General features: G+C 40.5%; 1 protein-coding gene across 7 annotated transcripts in view; it reads left to right on the top strand.

Moving 5' to 3' along the window:
* Herc1 (HECT and RLD domain containing E3 ubiquitin protein ligase family member 1) overlaps positions 1–18,442 on the top strand; it is a 151,194-nt gene that overhangs the window by 116,961 nt on the left and 15,791 nt on the right. For 6 of the 7 annotated variants that reach the window (XM_042688000.1, XM_042688003.1, XM_042688002.1 and 3 more), the window contains exons 53-65: positions 728–928; positions 2,939–3,069; positions 4,120–4,319; positions 4,520–4,625; positions 6,751–6,897; positions 7,783–7,884; positions 9,691–9,864; positions 11,481–11,774; positions 13,826–13,891; positions 14,047–14,172; positions 14,829–14,967; positions 16,744–16,925; positions 17,696–17,851. In XM_042688000.1, the coding sequence (XP_042543934.1) occupies positions 728–928; positions 2,939–3,069; positions 4,120–4,319; positions 4,520–4,625; positions 6,751–6,897; positions 7,783–7,884; positions 9,691–9,864; positions 11,481–11,774; positions 13,826–13,891; positions 14,047–14,172; positions 14,829–14,967; positions 16,744–16,925; positions 17,696–17,851 (2,024 nt within the window). Of the gene's footprint in view, positions 1–727; positions 929–2,938; positions 3,070–4,119; positions 4,320–4,519; positions 4,626–6,750; positions 6,898–7,782; positions 7,885–9,690; positions 9,865–11,480; positions 11,775–13,825; positions 13,892–14,046; positions 14,173–14,828; positions 14,968–16,743; positions 16,960–17,695; positions 17,852–18,442 lie in introns of those variants that run through there. The other variant, XM_042688005.1, reaches the window with a different exon arrangement.

Here is an 18,442-nt window from a genome sequence, read left to right as displayed (position 1 = left end):
TAGCCTTCTGACCCATACAAAATTCTATTTATTTTGGAATTCATGAGATAATGAACAGTTGTGAAAAAAAACCTGTGCACAAGATGGCTTAAATTAGAGAAAATCCTTATTCCATGGTCTTTATTTCTAGAATTTCAACTAACCTAATAACTATAAGCCAAAAATTCTCTATTATGTACCACTAAGGTTTGGTAAGAAGGAGTAGTGGCCATTGGATTTTAAGCTATGCAATCCTTTGAATTACTTGAAATATCTCTGTTGTTTATGTTTGTTTCACAGATACAAATTCTTGTTGGTTTGTTAGTTACTTCTCTGGAAAAAGTACATTATTTAATTCTTAGGATTGTTAGTTCACTTTTATGTATTGGGGGAATAGCTAGCCTTAATTGTAGGTAAATTGTGCATATTAATTGGATTTCCACTAATTACTAGGAAAGAACATGTGTTTAACATCTGTCACTAAGAATTTTCCTTTATTCAGTCTTATATAAAACTATCATTTTGTCCTATTAATAGTTACAGAAAAGTTTACTAACTTGATAATGACATGTATGTAATGAAGGATCCTGTCATCAACAGCTAATTGATTAGTATGCCATTATGGAATTGAAACTTAATTGAATGTATTAATAATTAAGTGGTGTTTACTTTTTGTTCTTGTTATCTTTTTGTGTTTGTTGTTTTGAAGAATCCAATAGCAACTGGTTACCATTTTCTCCCTTTGTAGGAGGAAAAGGACTGGTAGATATCCAGCCTCACTGGGTATCTGCACTGGCTTGGCCAGAAGAGGGTCCATCTGCAGCCTGGTCAGGAGAGTGTTCAGAGTTACTGTTAGTGGGGAGGATGGACGGATCTCTAGGACTGATTGAAGTTGTTGATGCATCCACTATGCACCGGCGAGAACTGGAGCACTGTTACCGAAAGGACGGTAAATGACCACACAGTGTCAAAAACCACATAGACTCAGAAGTTGTTTGCCTCTTGGTTTCACCAATACTCAACTTTGTCTTCTAAGTTTTCTACTTAATGTTTCGTTGTAATTAGTTGCTGAAATGAGAGCTATTCCTCATCTACCATACCTCTTAGTTCAAATGAGATTTAAGAGTATAGCATGTTAGTTTTTCATCTTTTGTGTAAATGACTTCACATTTATAGTAGGCTTCAAATCTCTCTTGAAAGTTTCTGCCCAAGAAATTAAAAAGGTAATGCCCACTAATAAGTGATGAAATCATTAATGAATAAAATAGAGGAAAGGGGAAAGATGGAGGAAAAATCCTGCTCTCACAAAAAAAAAGTAGAAAGTCTGCTTATATTTATTTTTTTATATGTACCTTTGACCAGGGTGGCATCTTGATTAGTTATTTGGGGGAATGGGGTAATTCAAAGTACCTGCTTATCTGGCAGTCTTTGACATACTAAAAGGTTTAAAAACAAAAACTTTTCCACAATTCCCCACCCCCCCAATCCCACCCATTCTACTCAGCTGAATAGTTGTATTTTACTTCTTTCCTTTCATTGTTGCGTATGCTTAAAGATTCAGCAAAGAAGGATTGTTAGGACAGATCATTTTAATAGACTATGAAAACACACTAAATAAGCAGAGGTGATATTCTATGACTGCAGGGTTAGTTCACTTCTACATTTCTTTCTTTTTTTGTCAGTTGTAGGACTTGAACTCAGGGACTGGGTACTGACCCTAATCTCTTTTGCTCAAGGCACTCTACCACATTGAGCCATAGCTCCTTCACTTAAGTGGTTAACTGGAGATAAGTCTCAGGGGCCCTTTTCTGTCTTGGCTGGCTTTGAAGTGCAGTCCTCAGATTTCAGCTTCCTGAGTAGCTAGAATTATAGGCATGAGCCACTGGTGCCCTGCTTCATTTCTCCATTTATGAATTGATTCTTTCTAAAAGGGAAGAACCTGGGACAGTAACTTATATTCAAATTGAGGAACTCAATGTGCTCTCTCTTTTTCAATCTCTACCTGAAAGGGCAGGGGATGTGGTAGGGTAATTGCCTAGCATGCACAAGGCCTAGAGTTCAGTCCCCAGTACTTCAAAACAAAACAATTTTTTTTTTTTTGTCGGTCGTGGGGCTTGAACTCTGGGCCTGGGCGCTGTCCCTCAGCTCTTCAGCTCAAGGCGAGCGCTCTACCACTTGAGCTACAGCGCCACTTCCGGTTTTCTGGTGGTTTATTGGAGATAGGAGTCTCACGGTCTCTCCTGCCTGGGCTGGCTTTGAACCGCGATCCTCAGATCTCAGCCTCCTGAGTAGCTAGGATTACAGGCGTGAGCCACCAGTGCCCGGCTAATTTTTTTTTTTTTTTAAAGAAAGACTTGTGCTGGGAAGGTGGCTTAGTAGTAGACTCCTCGGCTCCCCATGTCTGAAGCCTTGGGTTCAATTCCTCAGTACCACATACCCAGAAAATGCTGGAAGTGGCACTGTGGCTCAAGTGGTAGAGTGCTAGCTTTGAGCAAAAGAAGCTCAGGGACAGTGCCCAGGCTCTGAGTTCAAGCCCAAGGACTGGCAAAAAAAAAAAAGAAAAGAAAATCAGAAGTGGAGCTGTAACTCAAAGTAGTAGAGCACTAGCCTTGAGCATAAAAGCTCAGGGACAGTGCCCAGGTCCTGAGTTCAAGCCCTATTACTGACAGGAAGGAAAGAGAGAGAGAGAGAGAGGAGAGAAAGAAAGAAAGAAGAAAGAAAGAAGAAAGAAAGAAAGGAAAGAAGAAAGACTTAAAATGATGTAATCTTGTCATTTATAAAAATGTAGATGACCTAAATCCCTGCTGTAAGCCAGCATTTTGTGGAGTGCATTAAGAAGCTCTAGGGAAACAAAACTTGCAGTGATAGCTATAGTATGTATGTGTTTCCAAGGCTGTCTTTGAAGTCAGATAATAACAGATTTGCTTTTTACTTTCTCCTTTGTTTTTATCTTGTTTAGTGTCTGTTACTTGCATTGCTTGGTTCAGTGAAGACAGACCATTTGCTGTGGGATATTTTGATGGAAAATTGTTAATGGGAACCAAGGAACCACTTGAGAAGGGAGGCATTGTTCTAATTGATGCACATAAGGTAAACACCTCTTCACAGGTGGATCTATTTTCTTTTTATTGTAATATTATTTGATACTAGTCTCTTGAAATTTTTTAACATAAATCACAAATTGATATTCCATTGTTTTTATACAGTCTTTGGACTATGTGCATACATGTATCAAGCAACTGAAAGAAGTCAAATGAGACAGTGACATGAGAATACCAGAGGAACACTCCTCATTCAGAATGCCTCCATTAATAGCTGAAAATTCCATTCCTGAAGGCAGATCCTTTACTCTAAAAACAGATCACCAATTCATGTTACAGGGATAGCTAATCAGATGACATACAGGCATTAAACCAGGAGGTGAAAGGTGTGGAAAGAGGATTTTAAAGTAGCAGAAAAACCGGGCACTGGTGGTTCATGCCTGTAATCCTAGCTACTCAGGAGGCTGAGATCTGAGGATCACAGTACAAAGCCAGGTCAGGCAGGAAAGTCCATGGAACACTTATCTCCTATAAACCACCAGAAAACCGAAAGTGGAGCTGTGGCTCAAATGGTAGTGCATTAGCCTTGAGCTGAAGAGCTCAGGGACACCACCCAGGCCCAGAGTTCAAGCCCCACAACTGACCAAAAAAAAAAAAAAAAAAGGTAGCAGAAAAGCAGTGATCATATATAAACACAAGCCATGTCCTAGATTTTCATAAGTATTTTCTAATTTGGTGTGAGGTGTACATTTTTAAAGGTTTCTTGTATTTTACCTTGTGCTAATTTCTGTCAATAAAATGACTTTAATAACATACACATACACATATCTGAGAGATAACATACCTCCATCAGAGTGAGAATTTCAGAACTCATTCAGATTGCTGTTTGAGGCATTGATGGCAATAAATATACATAATGTAGACTATATTAAAGAGTAAGTTGATTTAATGATTGGGAATGATAAGGCCATAACTGATCCACGTGAAATGTTGGTTTCGAAATATTTGAATTATAGAAGTACAAGTTATTGTGAAGATAAAATACTTATTTATGAAGGAAGCCTTACTTTGTTTTTCCCCTTCTCCCTTCCATTTTAAGGATACTCTTGTTAGTATGAAATGGGACCCCACAGGTCATATTCTGATGACATGTGCCAAAGAAGAAACTGTGAAACTCTGGGGACCTGTTTCAGGATGCTGGCACTGTCTGCACTCACTCTGCCATCCATCTATTGTAAATGGCATCGCCTGGTGCAGCCTACCTGGAAAAGGATCCAAGTTACAGTTACTGCTGGCTACGTATGTTATAAATTTTTGCCTTTTCATATTTTATAGACTTCTTTGCATTAAATGTGGCTTCTCTGTAATATTAGACCTTTATTGCCAGCTACTATTTATAAGATATGTAATACAATAAGATTACTTCAGGGAAATAGAAAGCAGTTTGCCTGTGTGAAGCTTGGTATGTAATTTCCTTACGTGACTTTTTTTTTTTTAAGTGGCTGTCAGAGTGGCTTAGTATGTGTTTGGCGTATTCCACAAGATGCCTCACAGAGCAGCATGACTAGCTCAGAAGGATGGTGGGACCAGGAATCAAGTTGTCAGGTAAAGTTCTGGTTTGAAAAGACCTTATATGAAACCATAAATAGACTATGTCATCATACTTGTTTTCCCCCTTTTCTTACTATACTCGTGACCATAGCCCAAAAGCAAAATCTATTAGTAAAATAGAAATAATTGTTCTGTTTTGTATGCTTTCTTTCATTTGTTTAACTTAATATATATCCGAGAGACTATAATTATTTATTTGTGAAGGTGACACATTTAGTTTTCATGGAATGGTGAAAATTATGAGTGATGAATAGAGTTGATGTACCCATGGACTGGTCTTAGTTTACTACACACCACTGGAACAACTCTTCCTCCCCGCCCCCACCCCTGCCAAGTATCTACTATTAGTTTCATTTAACCTATAAAGAAGAAGAATTTAACTCAGCTATCTAGACAAAATAATACAAGTTTGTCAAGTTGAGAGTCAGAAGATGTAAAGGCGAAAATAAAAACAAAAACTAAGGAGCACATATGTTTTGTATAAAGGGCATAGCTGCCACAGAGTTAATTGTTACCTCCTAGAACTAAGAGCCTATTAATAGAGTATCTATAATTTCTTTTTTTTTAATACTAGGGTTTAAACCCAAGGCCTTGTGCTTGGTAGGTAAGCACTGTACTACATGACTTTCACTCCCAGTCTCTAGCTATAGTTTATTTTTCAGGTAGTATCTTGTATTTTTTTTTTTTTTTTTAACATAGCTGAGGTTACAGAAGTATACCACCATACTGAACTTGGTTTTTGAGGAAGAGTTTCACCTTTTTTTTGCCTGAGCTGGCATTTTAGACCACGATCCTCTTATCTCCTGGAAAGCTGCCATTACAGACGTGAAACACCACACCTCACTTCTCATTTATTATTATAGAAGTAAAATCTTCCAATTTTTTAGACATTGACACTTGACTTAAATTCTTTAAGATAGTGACCACTTTCTTTGCACTCTTAACTGCTCTTCTTTTTGTCTGTGATACAAATGTCCAATATAAGTGGTTTAATTTTTACATTTTAGCTTTACACAAATTTCCTTTTTAGTCCCTAACACTAGTGAATGGTATTTGGTGAGCTACAAATAGGTTCCTCTTCTATTGACTGAAGGTTCTGTCTATAACATTGTATCTAATCTTCTTCCTTCTATTTTTTTTTTTTTTTGGTCCGGTCATGGGGCCTGAACTCTGGGCCTGGGCGCTGTCCCTCAGCTCTTCAGATCAAGGCTAGTGCTGTATCACTTGAGCCACAGCGCCACTTCCGGCTTTTTTCTTTTTGCTTATGTGGTGCTGAGGAATCGAACCCAGGGCCTCAGGCATGCAAGGCAAGCGCTCTACCACTGAGCCACCTTCCCAGCCCTTCTTCCTTCTTCTAGAAGCCAGGAAGACATAGTGAGTGCACAGGCTTCTCTCAAGGCCTACTCCCTGGGCCACAAAGCAAAGCAGATCATCTGCAGTGCTCCCATTGCCTTTTCTTTTTTTGTTGTTGGGGCTTGAACTCTGGGCCTGAGCATTGTCCCTGAGCTCTTCAGCTTAAGGCTCACGCGCTACCACTTGAGCCATAGCGCCACTTCCAGTTTTCTGAGTGGTTTATTGGAAATAAGAGTCTCATGGACTTTCTTGTCTGGGCTGGCTTTGAACTGTGATCCTCAGATCTCAGCCTCCTGAATAGCTAGGATTACAGGCGTGAGCCACCAGCACCCGGCTTCCGATTGTCTTCTTACACTACTTTCTTCCTGTTATCTAGCTGGCCACTCCTCTCCCTCTTCCCTTTCACCCTGACCTTAAACTCCCTCTTCCTTCTGGTTATGACAATGCAGTTCCTCAGTAGTCATTCATTCAAAGACCATAACGGTTACTTCTTCCAAAGGTGTTTGTATCTGAGGGATATTGGAAATTTGAAATGTAGTAATTTCTGTCCATTTTAGCAGAAAGTTTAGTAACGTATCAGAAAGGGTGAAAGTCAACAGATTTTAAAATTTATCTTGTCAGAGTAGTTGGCTAACTTTTATGAGAGAAGGAATCTCTTCACAAACACCCAACATTTTATTACTAAAGTGCAAAATTTCTAAATTACTTGTAAGTCCTGAACCTATAAATCACTCGTTTTAATATGTATTAAAAATAATGATTGCAGGATGGCTATAGGAAATCGGCAGGTGTCAAATGTGTTTATCAGCTACGGGGACACATCACTCCTGTCCGGACTGTGGCTTTCAGTTCTGATGGGTTGGCCCTGGTATCTGGTGGACTTGGAGGACTGATGAACATTTGGTCTTTAAAGGTAAGAGCATAGCTTTTGGGTTTTTAAATTTTAGTGTGTGTGTGTGTGTGTGTGTGTGTGTGTGTGTGTGTGTGTGTGTGTGTGTGTGTGTGTGTGTGTGTGTGTGTGTGTGTGTGTGTGTGTGTGTGTGTGTGTGTGTGCGCGCGCGCGCGCGCACGCATGCGCATGCGCGCACACGCACATGCATGTGTACCAGTCTTGGGGCTTGAAATTCAAGTCCTGGCTCTGTCCCTGATCTTTTGTACTAAAGGCTAGCGCTTTGTCACTTGAATCATACCTCTACTTCCAGTTTTTTGTTGGTTAGAGATAAAAGTCTCATAAATTTGCCCACCCGAGCTGGCTTCAAACTGTGATCTTCAGATCTCAGCCTCCTAAGTAGCTATGATTACCAACATGCCACCAGCCATAGCTTTTATTTTTATGTTAAATAACATTTTACATTAACTTAAATATATTAGGATAAGAGTTAGCCCATTTGGGGAATATCTTATGGAATAATATCTTGAAGAAGCTCTTTTAACAATCCTCTGCCTGGTGAGAAAGAAAAAATTCTATCCTTTAAAGTTTCTTACTGATAGTAAATATGTTTGAGGTTAGCTAAACCTCAGAAAATTGAATAGTCTGTAAGCAGTTGGCATTGTTGATTTAGCTGAAGTGTAGATTTTAGAATATTTTTGTGACTGTATAACATTATATGACATTGTTCAAAAAGAAATGTACTCTTTGTCTGACTTATGTAACCATAACCTCTCTATATATCACCTTTATAATAACAATAAATGAAAAAAAAAAGCCTTTCCCATTAAAAAAAAGTATAAGCATTCTCTGTGAATGATGCCTAAAGGCTCAGTCATGATGAGTGTTGATAAATGTGTCTCATTTTAGGATGGCTCTGTCTTACAAACTGTTGTGATAGGCTCGGGGGCCATTCAAACCACAGTGTGGATCCCAGAAGTCGGTGTAGCAGCTTGCTCAAATAGGTCAAAGGTAAACTTGCACTTATATCGACCCATAAGACGTAAGCCTGTATGCTGTTTTAGAAATCACAAGCTAAGCACCTTACTCTACAGAGGAGTAACAAGGTATTTAGAAAGATTATCAGCTGACCAAGATACTATAACTATTTAGTGGTAGGTGGGGAATTAAAACCTAGATCTTCTGATTTATTGTCTGGTATTCTTTCTCCTGCCGCCTGGGCTTTGGTGAAAGTGCTTAATTATTGAGTGATTTCATTTCCATTGGAAGATACAAAGTGTATTTTGATGGGTTGTAAAGTGGCTCATGTGGTATAATGCCTGCCTAACAACTGGTGAGGCCATGAGTTCAAAGTGTATTTTGACTTTCTACTTGATTTTTTTTTTGACCATTGTGGTGCCTGAACTCTAGGCCTGGGCGCTGTCCCTCAGCTCTTCAGCTCAAGGCAAGCGCTCTACTTGAGCCACAGTGCCACTTCCGGGTTTTTCTGCTTGTGTGGTGCTGAGGAATCGAACCCAGGGCCTCATGCATGCAAGGCAAGCACTCTTACCACTGAGCCACCTTCCCAGCCCCTCTACCTGATTTTTTTGGGGGGAAGGGCCAGTCCTAGGACTTAAACTCAGGACCTGGGTGCTGTCCCTGAGCTTTTTTGTTCAGGCTTAGCACTCTGCCACTTGAGCTATAGCTCTATTTCTGGCTTTTGGATAGTTAACTGGAGATAAGAGTCTCATGGATTTTCCTGCCTGGGGCTGGCTTCAACCAGGATCCTTAGATCTCAGCCTCCTGAGTAGCCAGGATTACAGGCCTGAGCCACCAGCACTCAGCTCTGCCATGATTTTTGAAACAGCACTAAATAATCTCAAAAGAATTTTTTTCTGAAAAGAATAATCATCTCAGAGACATTAATATGCTATAACATATATGTGCTTTAAAATTTTACTGGATTCTTCTCCCTACACCATAACCCATGACATAATTCCATGATACCATTTACCTCTATAGTCTTGTGTTTCACCCTCTTAAAGAAAAGAGTCAATGGACTGTACTGGCTTACATTTTATGCAGTTAACTGATGTTAAAATAAGCTATGAATCTAAATGAGCAGTCCTTATAAAAGTAACATATGAAGGTGGCTTCATATTATAACTATGGTGTATGAGGCTGAAGTGGCCTGTGTAACTAAACTATGCCTCAGAGTTCAGAAGTTCTGCAGTTTCTACTGATGTTTTCTTCAGTTAGCAGAGTACTGTTTCTTCTGTGTCCTGTGGTTATGTGAGACACATACTACATACCTTAAGTGTGTATTCTACACATAAAGCCAATATAACTCAATAGGTCTTCTCATTATTATTATTATTATTGCCATACTGGAGTTTGAGCTCAGGACCTTGCACTTAATGTTTTGCTACTTGAACCATTCATCCAGCTTTTTTTTTTTTTTTTTTGACCAGAGCTGGCCTAGGACTGAGATCCTCCTACCTATGCATCCTGAATAGCTGGTATTACAGATGTAAACCATCATGCCCAGTTTAGTTGTTGGGATGTGATCTTGCTAACTTTTTCCCTGGGCTGACCTCAAACTACAATCCTCTTTATTTCCATTGCCCAAGTACCTAAGATTACAGGCATGAGCCACCACTCGTTTTGACTTAGACAAGATTTAGGGTATGTTGAAGTTCTATAGATATTTTGGATATAAAATATATTAAAAGCAAAAGTATTAAATGTAGTGACTAAAAGGAATTTCTTAGATTGCAGAGTATTATCTTTTATTTATTTAAACACATTTATCATGTTGCATGATTTGTTTTCGACCAGGATGTTTTGGTTGTGAATTGTACAGCAGAATGGATTGCTGCCAATCATGTTTTAGCAACCTGTAGGACAGCACTGAAACAACAGGGTGTTCTGGGATTAAACATGGCCCCTTGCATGAGAGCATTTCTGGAACGGCTACCCATGATGCTTCAGGAGCAGTATGCCTATGAAAAGGTAACTGATTGATGTCCAGGAAAACTTGATCATCTGAAATTTCAGTTCATCCCTTTAATGGCATGAGTCGAGGAAAATAAGTATGGCCATTTGGGCAAACCTAAATGAAGTCAATTGTGTCTAAAGTAGGAGCTCAATAACCCTTAAGCCTATTCCTACTCTATTTTTGCCAGAGTAAAATAAAAACAGACCCCCCCACCCCCCCCCAACCTTCCTCAGTTTTTGTTTTCCAATCCTGGGGCTTGAACTTGAGGCTTGGGTGCTGTCCTTAAGCTTCTTTGGCTCAAGACTAGTGCTCTACCACTTAAGCCACAACACTACTTCCAGCTTTTTCTGAGTAGTTTATTGGAGATAAGAATCACCTGCCCAGGCTGGCTTCAGTCTGCAGTCTTAAGAGCTCAGCCTCCTGAGTAGCTAGAATTGTAGGCATGAGCCACCAGTGCCTGGTTTCATATCATTCTTTTTCAGATTATTTATTCACTGTACAACCTCTTAAAATACCAGTGCCTTTGGAGTATGAGCCTCCCTTTTCTGACCATGTGTCTGATTCTGCGTGGTTTTGCATTCAAAGTTGGGAGTGGTGATGGATATGATAACAGAATGTACCTTTTCTCCATTTGCCAGGTGAATCTTCATGGAAAGTTTAATAGAACAGCTAAGGTTGAACCAAGAAGCATCATTAAATGCTAGGTTGAGGAATTGTGGAATCTGGGCCTGTTGTCCAGCAGTGACCCTCAAGTAACCTGTATGCCAGCCCTCAGTCAGAGTGTCCCTTTGCTCTTTGGGTTGCGTCCATTTTTTGACATGCTTCATTAATAAAAACAGCTATTTTCTGTACTCATCAGCCTATTTGCTTGCCAGGACTAGAGCAGACCATAAAGAAGGAAACATTTTCCTTGGATGGCTATAAGGATTTTCTTGGTAAAGGAAGAAATATGAGAAGGGGCAGGGCAGATCTTTGTGATTTAGTTATATTTGGTTTGGTTTGTTCAAACCCCTCCTCCCCCCACCCCCCACCGCCAACCTACCCCTTTGCTCATAGGGCTTGAACTCAGAGTCTCGGTGCTGTCCCTGAGTTTTTGGGCTCAAGGCTATTGCTCTACCACTTTGAGCCACAGCTCCACTTTAGTTTTTTGGTAGCTGATTAGAGATGTGTCTCATGGACTTTATTGCCTGGGCTGGCTGGAACTGTGATCCTCAAATCTCAGCCTCCTGAGTGGCTAGGATTACAGGCCTGAGCCACCAGTGCCCAGCTTTTGTTTTGTTTTTAAATTGGGAAAAAACATAACCAATACATATTAAATGGGGTATCCTGTATTGGATCTTGGTACTGAAAAGGGCATTGAAGGCAAACAAAGTAAAAGTTCTATGGTTTAGTTAGTATTATACCAGCATTAGTTTCTTGGTTTTGATAGATGTTTCATGATTATTTAAGCTGTTAACATTGCAGGAAACTGAGTGAAGAGTATGTAGGAATTCCCTGTATTGTCCTGGTAATTCTGTGAATTTAAAATGATTTAGAAGCCAAAAGCTTAACACATAGTAAACAAGAATATGGTTAAATTAGGAATCTTTGGTGCTGGCCCTTTAACATGACATGTTGAATTTTCTCTCAGCCTCATGTGGTTTGCGGTGACCAGCTCGTCCACAGCCCCTACATGCAATGTCTGGCTTCCCTTGCTGTGGGTCTTCATCTGGATCAGCTGTTGTGTAGCCCCCCAGTGCCACCCCATCACCAGAACTGCCTCCCTGACCCTGCAGCCTGGAATCCAAATGAGTGGGCCTGGTTAGAATGCTTCTCAACCACTATTAAAGCTGCTGAAGCCCTGACCAATGGAGCACAGTTTCCAGAATCTTTTACAGTTCCAGATCTAGAGCCTGTTCCAGAGGATGAACTAGCGTTTCTGATGGTAAATGTAACGTGACTTGCTATTATTTGTAGCTGAGCTTGTGTCATCAGTGTTTGGCATTTGTTAACCCTTAATAAGGCTTTGCTAACTTCAGCTAGAAGACTGCCCTCAGGTAAATTAAAAATATTATTCTTTCAGATGGTTGTTTCCAGTCCTGATGGCAGGCTTCTGTGGTGACAGATTGAGTATATGAGAGCCTGCTGGCTCTGGGTGGCATAGTCCATATTTCTGCTTTTGTGTGTGTATCCATAGGTGCTTGTTAATGCCTGATATTAATATACATCTAGATATCTATCTATATAGATAAACTATGTTAATATGTATACCTAGATAGATATTAGCAGTCTCTCCTAGTCAACTTGGGAGAGAGCCTCATATACATTCTGATTTACTTAGCAGTTTTTTTTGGTTTTGGCAATACTGGGATCTGAACTCAGAGCCTCATACTTCCTATGAAGTATGAGGCAGCATTTCGCTGCTAAGCCATTCCTCCTACCCCTTTGCATTTGTTTTTGCGATATGGTCCAGGCATGTGCTTGGATTACAGTCATCCTATTTTAGACTTACCATTGTAGCTGGGATGACATGCACATGCTACCATACTCATCTTCCATTGAGACAGTCTGCTGGAACCAAGGGCTGACCTCAAACTGTGATCCTCCCAGTCTTGGCTTCCCATGATTCTAGGATGACAGGAATGCACCACTGTACCCAGCTATGAGTTGAAAAGGGCTCTTGTGAACTTTCCTGCCCCAGGTAGCCTTGAACTATAATCCTCCCATTCTCAGCCTCTTAAAATAGTTAGGATTACAGGTGTGAACTGCTTGGCATATTGCTTACTTAGCACTTTAATTGTACCTTTTACCAGCATCAAATAAGAATAGGGAATAGCCAGAGCCTTCAAATTAGCTTTTATTTATTTATTGTACTCAGGATTGAACTCAAAGCCTTATACTTCTACCACTTTAGTCACAGGCCCAATTTTTGCTTTCAGTTTTTTTTTCAGATACAGCTTCATACTGACTTTGGTTAGACTGGCCTTGAGCCACACCCTTCCTACATCTACCTTTAAAGTACCTGGGATTACAGTGGTGTACACAGTGCTATTTTGTTGTTGTTCTATTTGGAAGTATTCAACTGTAGAAACTATGATGAGGGTAAAACGCCTGTGCAGATAGGCCAACACCTGATTAACCCCTTTAATTAAGGTTTATGTATACAAACAGTTGAACATATAAAAATAGATATGAGTTGAGTAAAATTATCTGTCATTTTGTAGATACAGGAAGTAAAGTCTTAAATAGAGATTTAACTAGTGACACATCTATCCAGTTCTACACAGGGAATTTCCTGAAAGTAGTTACTAATATATGTGACTTTCCTTGCACCTGTGGATGCTTAGTAACTACAGCTTTTAATCACCAAGGTAATGATGATAGTGAAAATACTTATAATAAAAGTAAGTATTGAGGACTGGGAAGGTGGCTCAGTGGTAGAGTGCTTGCCTCGCATGCATGAAGCCCTGAGTTCGATTCCTCAGCACCACATAAGCAGAAAAAGCCAGAAGTGGTACTATGGCTCAAGTGGTAGAGTGCTAGCCTTGAGCTGAAGAGCTGAGGGACAGCGCCCAGGCCCAGAGTTCAGGCCCCACAACTGACAATAAATAAAAAATAAGTAAATGTATTGAGAGAACAAAGGAAGGGGTAATAGTGTCCAAAAGAAATGTATTCTTTACCTGACTTCTCTAACCATAACACCTCAGTATGTCGCCTTTATAACATTTAAAAAATTAAACAAAAAAATATGTATCAGCAATGCATAAAATCCACTTTGATGTGATTATCAAACTAATCTTGGTGGATGTGTTGGCACGTGGCTGTAGTCCCAGCTACTTGGAGAATGTCTTGAGCTAAGAACTGAGTGAGGCCATCCTGGGCAACACAGTGAGACCATGGCTTGATTTGTCATGGAAAGGAGGATTTGTTGTTAGTTTAAGAACAGATAAATCCTTGGTCAGCAGGATTGATCATGATGTGTGCCCTTTATTACAGGATAACAGCAAATGGATTAATGGCATGGATGAACAAATTATGTCCTGGGCAACTTCCAGACCTGAGGTAAACAAAGACGGGGCGACCTGTATGGTGGTTCTCAGTCAATCTTTATGGGAAACACCAGCGTCTCCATGCCTTCCATAGAAGCTGGCACACACTGGTATTCAGTACATGGTTTTTTAAAAAATGAGTAACTTCTGTGATTGTATTTTTTCTAGGACTGGCACCTGGGAGGAAAGTGTGATGTCTACCTGTGGGGTGCTGGCAGGCACGGGCAGCTGGCAGAAGCTGGAAGAAATGTGATGGTACCTGCTGCAGCCCCCTCATTCTCACAGGCCCAACAGGTACCTAACAGGGTCAGACATGGAGAAAACTTGGGAATTGAGTGTTACAACTCCTTTACTGGCAGTAACACGGGATAGTTTGCTCATTTCAGTCTATTATGAGGAATCTTTAAAGAAAGACGCAATGGAGGCTGCTGCTTCTCTTCTCTACTTTAGCTGCCCACAGTTAATTGCTCTTTCTTATATGTGTCCCTCTAGTATCTGTCTCTTTCTAGGCCAGTCTTTTTTTTTTTTTTTTTTTTTTGTCTTTTTTGGTACTACAGATCAAACCCAGGATGTTGTACTTGTTAGGCAAGCACTTTCCAGCTGAGCTATATCCCAGTCCTAGGCCAGTTTTTACTATTTCCCTATTACCCTTTGCCCTCTCTCCTTTTATCTCTTTTGTGGTTGATATTGTTTTAACTCTACACAGTTGGCAAAAATCTCATAGTTCCTTATTATCTTGATCAGATGGACCTCACATGTGTCTTACTTAAGCAGTTTATAGTAATCAAGGGTTATAGGAAAACCATAATTATATCAACCTTTCCCCATTAGTTAAAAAGATAAGAAAAATGAATAAAGATATCATTTGTTAACATGGGATCATTTCAAATGCTTACATGTTAAAGCTGTATGATAAAGGATATATTTTTAATTATGTGTTTTTATACTAGGTTATATGTGGTCAGAATTGTACCTTTGTCATCCAGGCCAATGGTACAGTGTTGGCTTGTGGGGAAGGAAGTTATGGCAGATTGGGACAAGGAAACTCAGATGACCTTCATGTGCTGACAGTTATTTCAGCCTTACAAGGTAAAATTGTCCTTAATTAATAATTGGTTAGAAACTATGACCTGTTGTAGGAATGTTTGTTCATATAGGAACTCTCTTCTTTTTTTTTCTTTTTTTTGGGGTGTCTGGTGGTGGGGCCTGAACTCTGGGCCTGGACGCTGTCCCTCAGCTCTTCAGCTCAAGGCAAGCGCTCTACCACTGAGCCACCTTCCCAGCCCCAGTTTTTTATTGTTTGTTTGTTTGTTTGTTTTTAACTCAGGGCCTCACACTTGCCAGGCAAGCACTTACCACTTGAGTCATTCCATACACCCCTTATGAATTTATTTTTCTGAGATAGAGTCTCACCTTGTGCTCTTGACTGGCCTGTATTGCAGTCTTCCCATTTGTTGTTTCCCTGTGTCAGTAGGATGACAAGTACACACCACTGTACTAGTCACCCCCCAGAGCTGGGACGACAGGCATGTGCCACTACTCTCAGCCCTTGGTCAAGATGGAGTCTTGTAAATGGCTATCTCCTAATCTCTACCTCCCAAGTAGCTAGATTATAAGCTTAAGCCACCTTATACTGGAGCCCTTTCAGACTTTTGTTAGATGAAGCTATAGAGGTTTTTGCTTCCATTTGAATCTCAGGCATGGGTATAGCCTTAATTTCCATATTTTAAACTATATTATTTTGCAAGTTATTTATAATAGGAATTCAATGATTATATAAATAATTGGTTTTGAGACCCACTGCAGATTGTAAACAAGTTCTTTAAAATTGTGAGAGTATAATTAGGCAACTATTAATAGCAATAGCAGCCGTGCATTACTTCACTAACGTTAAAAATCCATTCATATGAAAATAACTGAAGGGTATCTCTGGCAGAGTTCTGTGTGGCTGAGAGAAGGAATGCCTCTGGAGAAGCCACTGGCTTGTTCTCTAAGTCAGCTCTCCCTGATTCCACAGCCTCACAGAGGAATCTCTAAAGAAAGTGATAGAGTGCCAGCTGTGAGTGAAAAAGCTGAGTAAGAGTGCAAGGTCCTGAGTATCAACACATACACACTCACACACAAAACCTTACTGATAACAGTGAGTTCAGAAAGATTCCTGAGAAATTCTGGGTTCTTTCCTGGTGATCTGGGAGAATTGCAGCAGTAGGGGTTGGGGAAGGGAACATGGCCTGGATTTGCATCTGCTGCTTTTGGTCCCTGGCTCTGGGACCTTGCACAAACTACTAGACCTCTTGTGCCTCTGTTTCTGCGGTTGGAAAACTGGGCCTTTGTTTCTGCCTCCTGGGTTCTGTGTGTTAGATCAGAAGTGAGATGATCCATGTAGAGGAATCTTAAGAGCACATCCTTAGTGCCTGTAACTTCTGCCACTCTCTCCTCTTTCCTGTCATCCTAATCTTGCCAAATTTGAATGTAAATTAAGGATATTTCTTGCCAGGCGCTGGTGGCTCACGCCTATAATCCTAGCTACTCAGGAGGCTGCGATTCTGAGGATCACAGTTCAAAGCCAGCCCGGGCAGGAAAGTCCGTGAGACTCTTATCTCCAGTAAACCACTAGAAAACCAGAAGTGGCACTGTGGCTCAAGTGGTAGAGTGCTTGCCTTGAGCTGAAGAGCTCAGGGACAGCGCCAAGGCCCAGAGTTCAAGCCCCACAACCAACAAAAAAGAAAAAAAGCAAAAAGGACATTTCTTTAGTTCTATAGCATCATTTTGGTGCTTTTTGATTCTGAGGGCATTCTATAATAACTGTAAGTAAACAAAAGTTTGAGCATCCATTTAACCACTTGTGTTTTTGCTCCACTCCAGGCTTTGTGGTGACCCAGCTGGTGACTTCCTGTGGTTCTGATGGGCACTCGATGGCCCTGACAGAAAGTGGTGAAGTCTTTAGCTGGGGAGACGGCGACTATGGCAAACTTGGCCATGGGAACAGCGATAGGCAGCGGCGACCCAGGCAGATCGAGGCCTTACAAGGAGAAGAAGTGGTGCAGGTCAGGCAGGACATGGATAAGTTTGCCCTTGAATGTAAATATACTAGTTGTTAAATAGAATTCTTAAATTTAGTCAACAGGAACTAGTGATAAAAAAAATAGGTTCCACAAGCATGGTTGTACAGAGCTTGAATGGGCTTTGGTATTAGAATGAACTATTTCCTGAGCCACTTGGTTGTCCAAGTCGGAATTCTTCCATGGAAGAAAGATCAGTGGACTAGGTCCTATCTTAAGGTTTTTGATACACAAACAAAAGGAAGGCATTGATTTTATTCTTGTTTGTTACAGAAATTGAGTTGCACATGCATTTACCTCAAAATCACCAGTCAGTGATCTTAAATAACATAAGATGGCAGAGACCCTAGAGTGTCTGAAGATTGTCCCCATTCATTATCTTCTGTAGTCTAAGTCAGCTGTGCACAGCTGAAGAGTAATGATGGCTATTCAGATGGATACTGGTTAGTTTGTGTTTTCCTGAGGCTGGTGAGGTAACTCCGATCTAGAGGAGCAAGAGAGCCAGTGTTTCTAAGACTCCTCCCTTGAAGGAGTTCTGCTTTTCTCTCCATGTCAGTTATTTCAGACTAGTTATTTCAGCTTTTAAATGAAAGGAAGGCAAAGAAGGAAGGAAGAAAAAATAGGAAGGAAAATACTGGTCTTGATTTGTTGGTGAAGCTTACTGTTACATCAGTGACCAGACGTGACTGACTTCTTTCTTTCTTAGCGTCCCCTCTTCTTACAATCTTTTTTTTTTCTTCTTGGTTCTGTCCTAGATGTCGTGCGGCTTCAAGCACTCGGCAGTGGTAACTTCCGATGGCAAACTGTTTACTTTTGGAAATGGTGACTATGGCCGTCTGGGTCTTGGAAACACCTCGAACAAAAAACTTCCAGAGAGAGTGACTGCGCTGGAGGGACATCAGATCGGACAGGCATGGGATAAGCCAATGCGATGCTCTCACTGGCCACAATGTCTTACTTCCTCTGTGTGCACTTACACTCCTTTCAGGAAGACTAGGATCACCAATTATACTGAACCTTTGTACATTTTACTCCACTTAGTTGCGAACCTTTTGTGACTTTTTTCCAATTTGAAAATTCATGTTTTAGGTTTGTTTATACAATAAGCAAAAAATAATACCCTATTTTCAGGATGCTAGTATTATTACAACACCTCCCCCCCCCCCCCCCCCATAAAGTACTAATACAACTCATTACAAAACCTTGAAACAGTGTGAATTTCTGTGGCCCCTCTCTGGCAGCCTTGAGCTAGATGGCTGCATTGCAGGGACACGGGTAGTTGCTGCTGCTCCTGGTGGCAGTTGTGCCCCATATGCTACTGTGAATGTCTCTCGACAGTGGGTGAGATGTTTATGTTTCCTGAAGTAGTGCTGGGAAGCCTCTGGTATAAATGAATGTTTTTGAGTTGTTTATATTTTTTCCTATCTTGTAATGTTAATTGCTAGCCACAGATATTTAGATGATTTTACTTTGAAGACTATGTTTGAGGACTATGTAGACAT

Source organism: Dipodomys spectabilis, unplaced genomic scaffold (genome assembly GCF_019054845.1).
Source record: "Dipodomys spectabilis isolate Male_0828 unplaced genomic scaffold, ASM1905484v1 ptg000108l, whole genome shotgun sequence".
Taxonomy (NCBI): Eukaryota; Metazoa; Chordata; class Mammalia; order Rodentia; family Heteromyidae; genus Dipodomys; species Dipodomys spectabilis.
The sequence above is the reverse complement of the archived record's forward strand: the minus strand, read 5'-3'. Positions and strand labels throughout refer to the sequence as shown.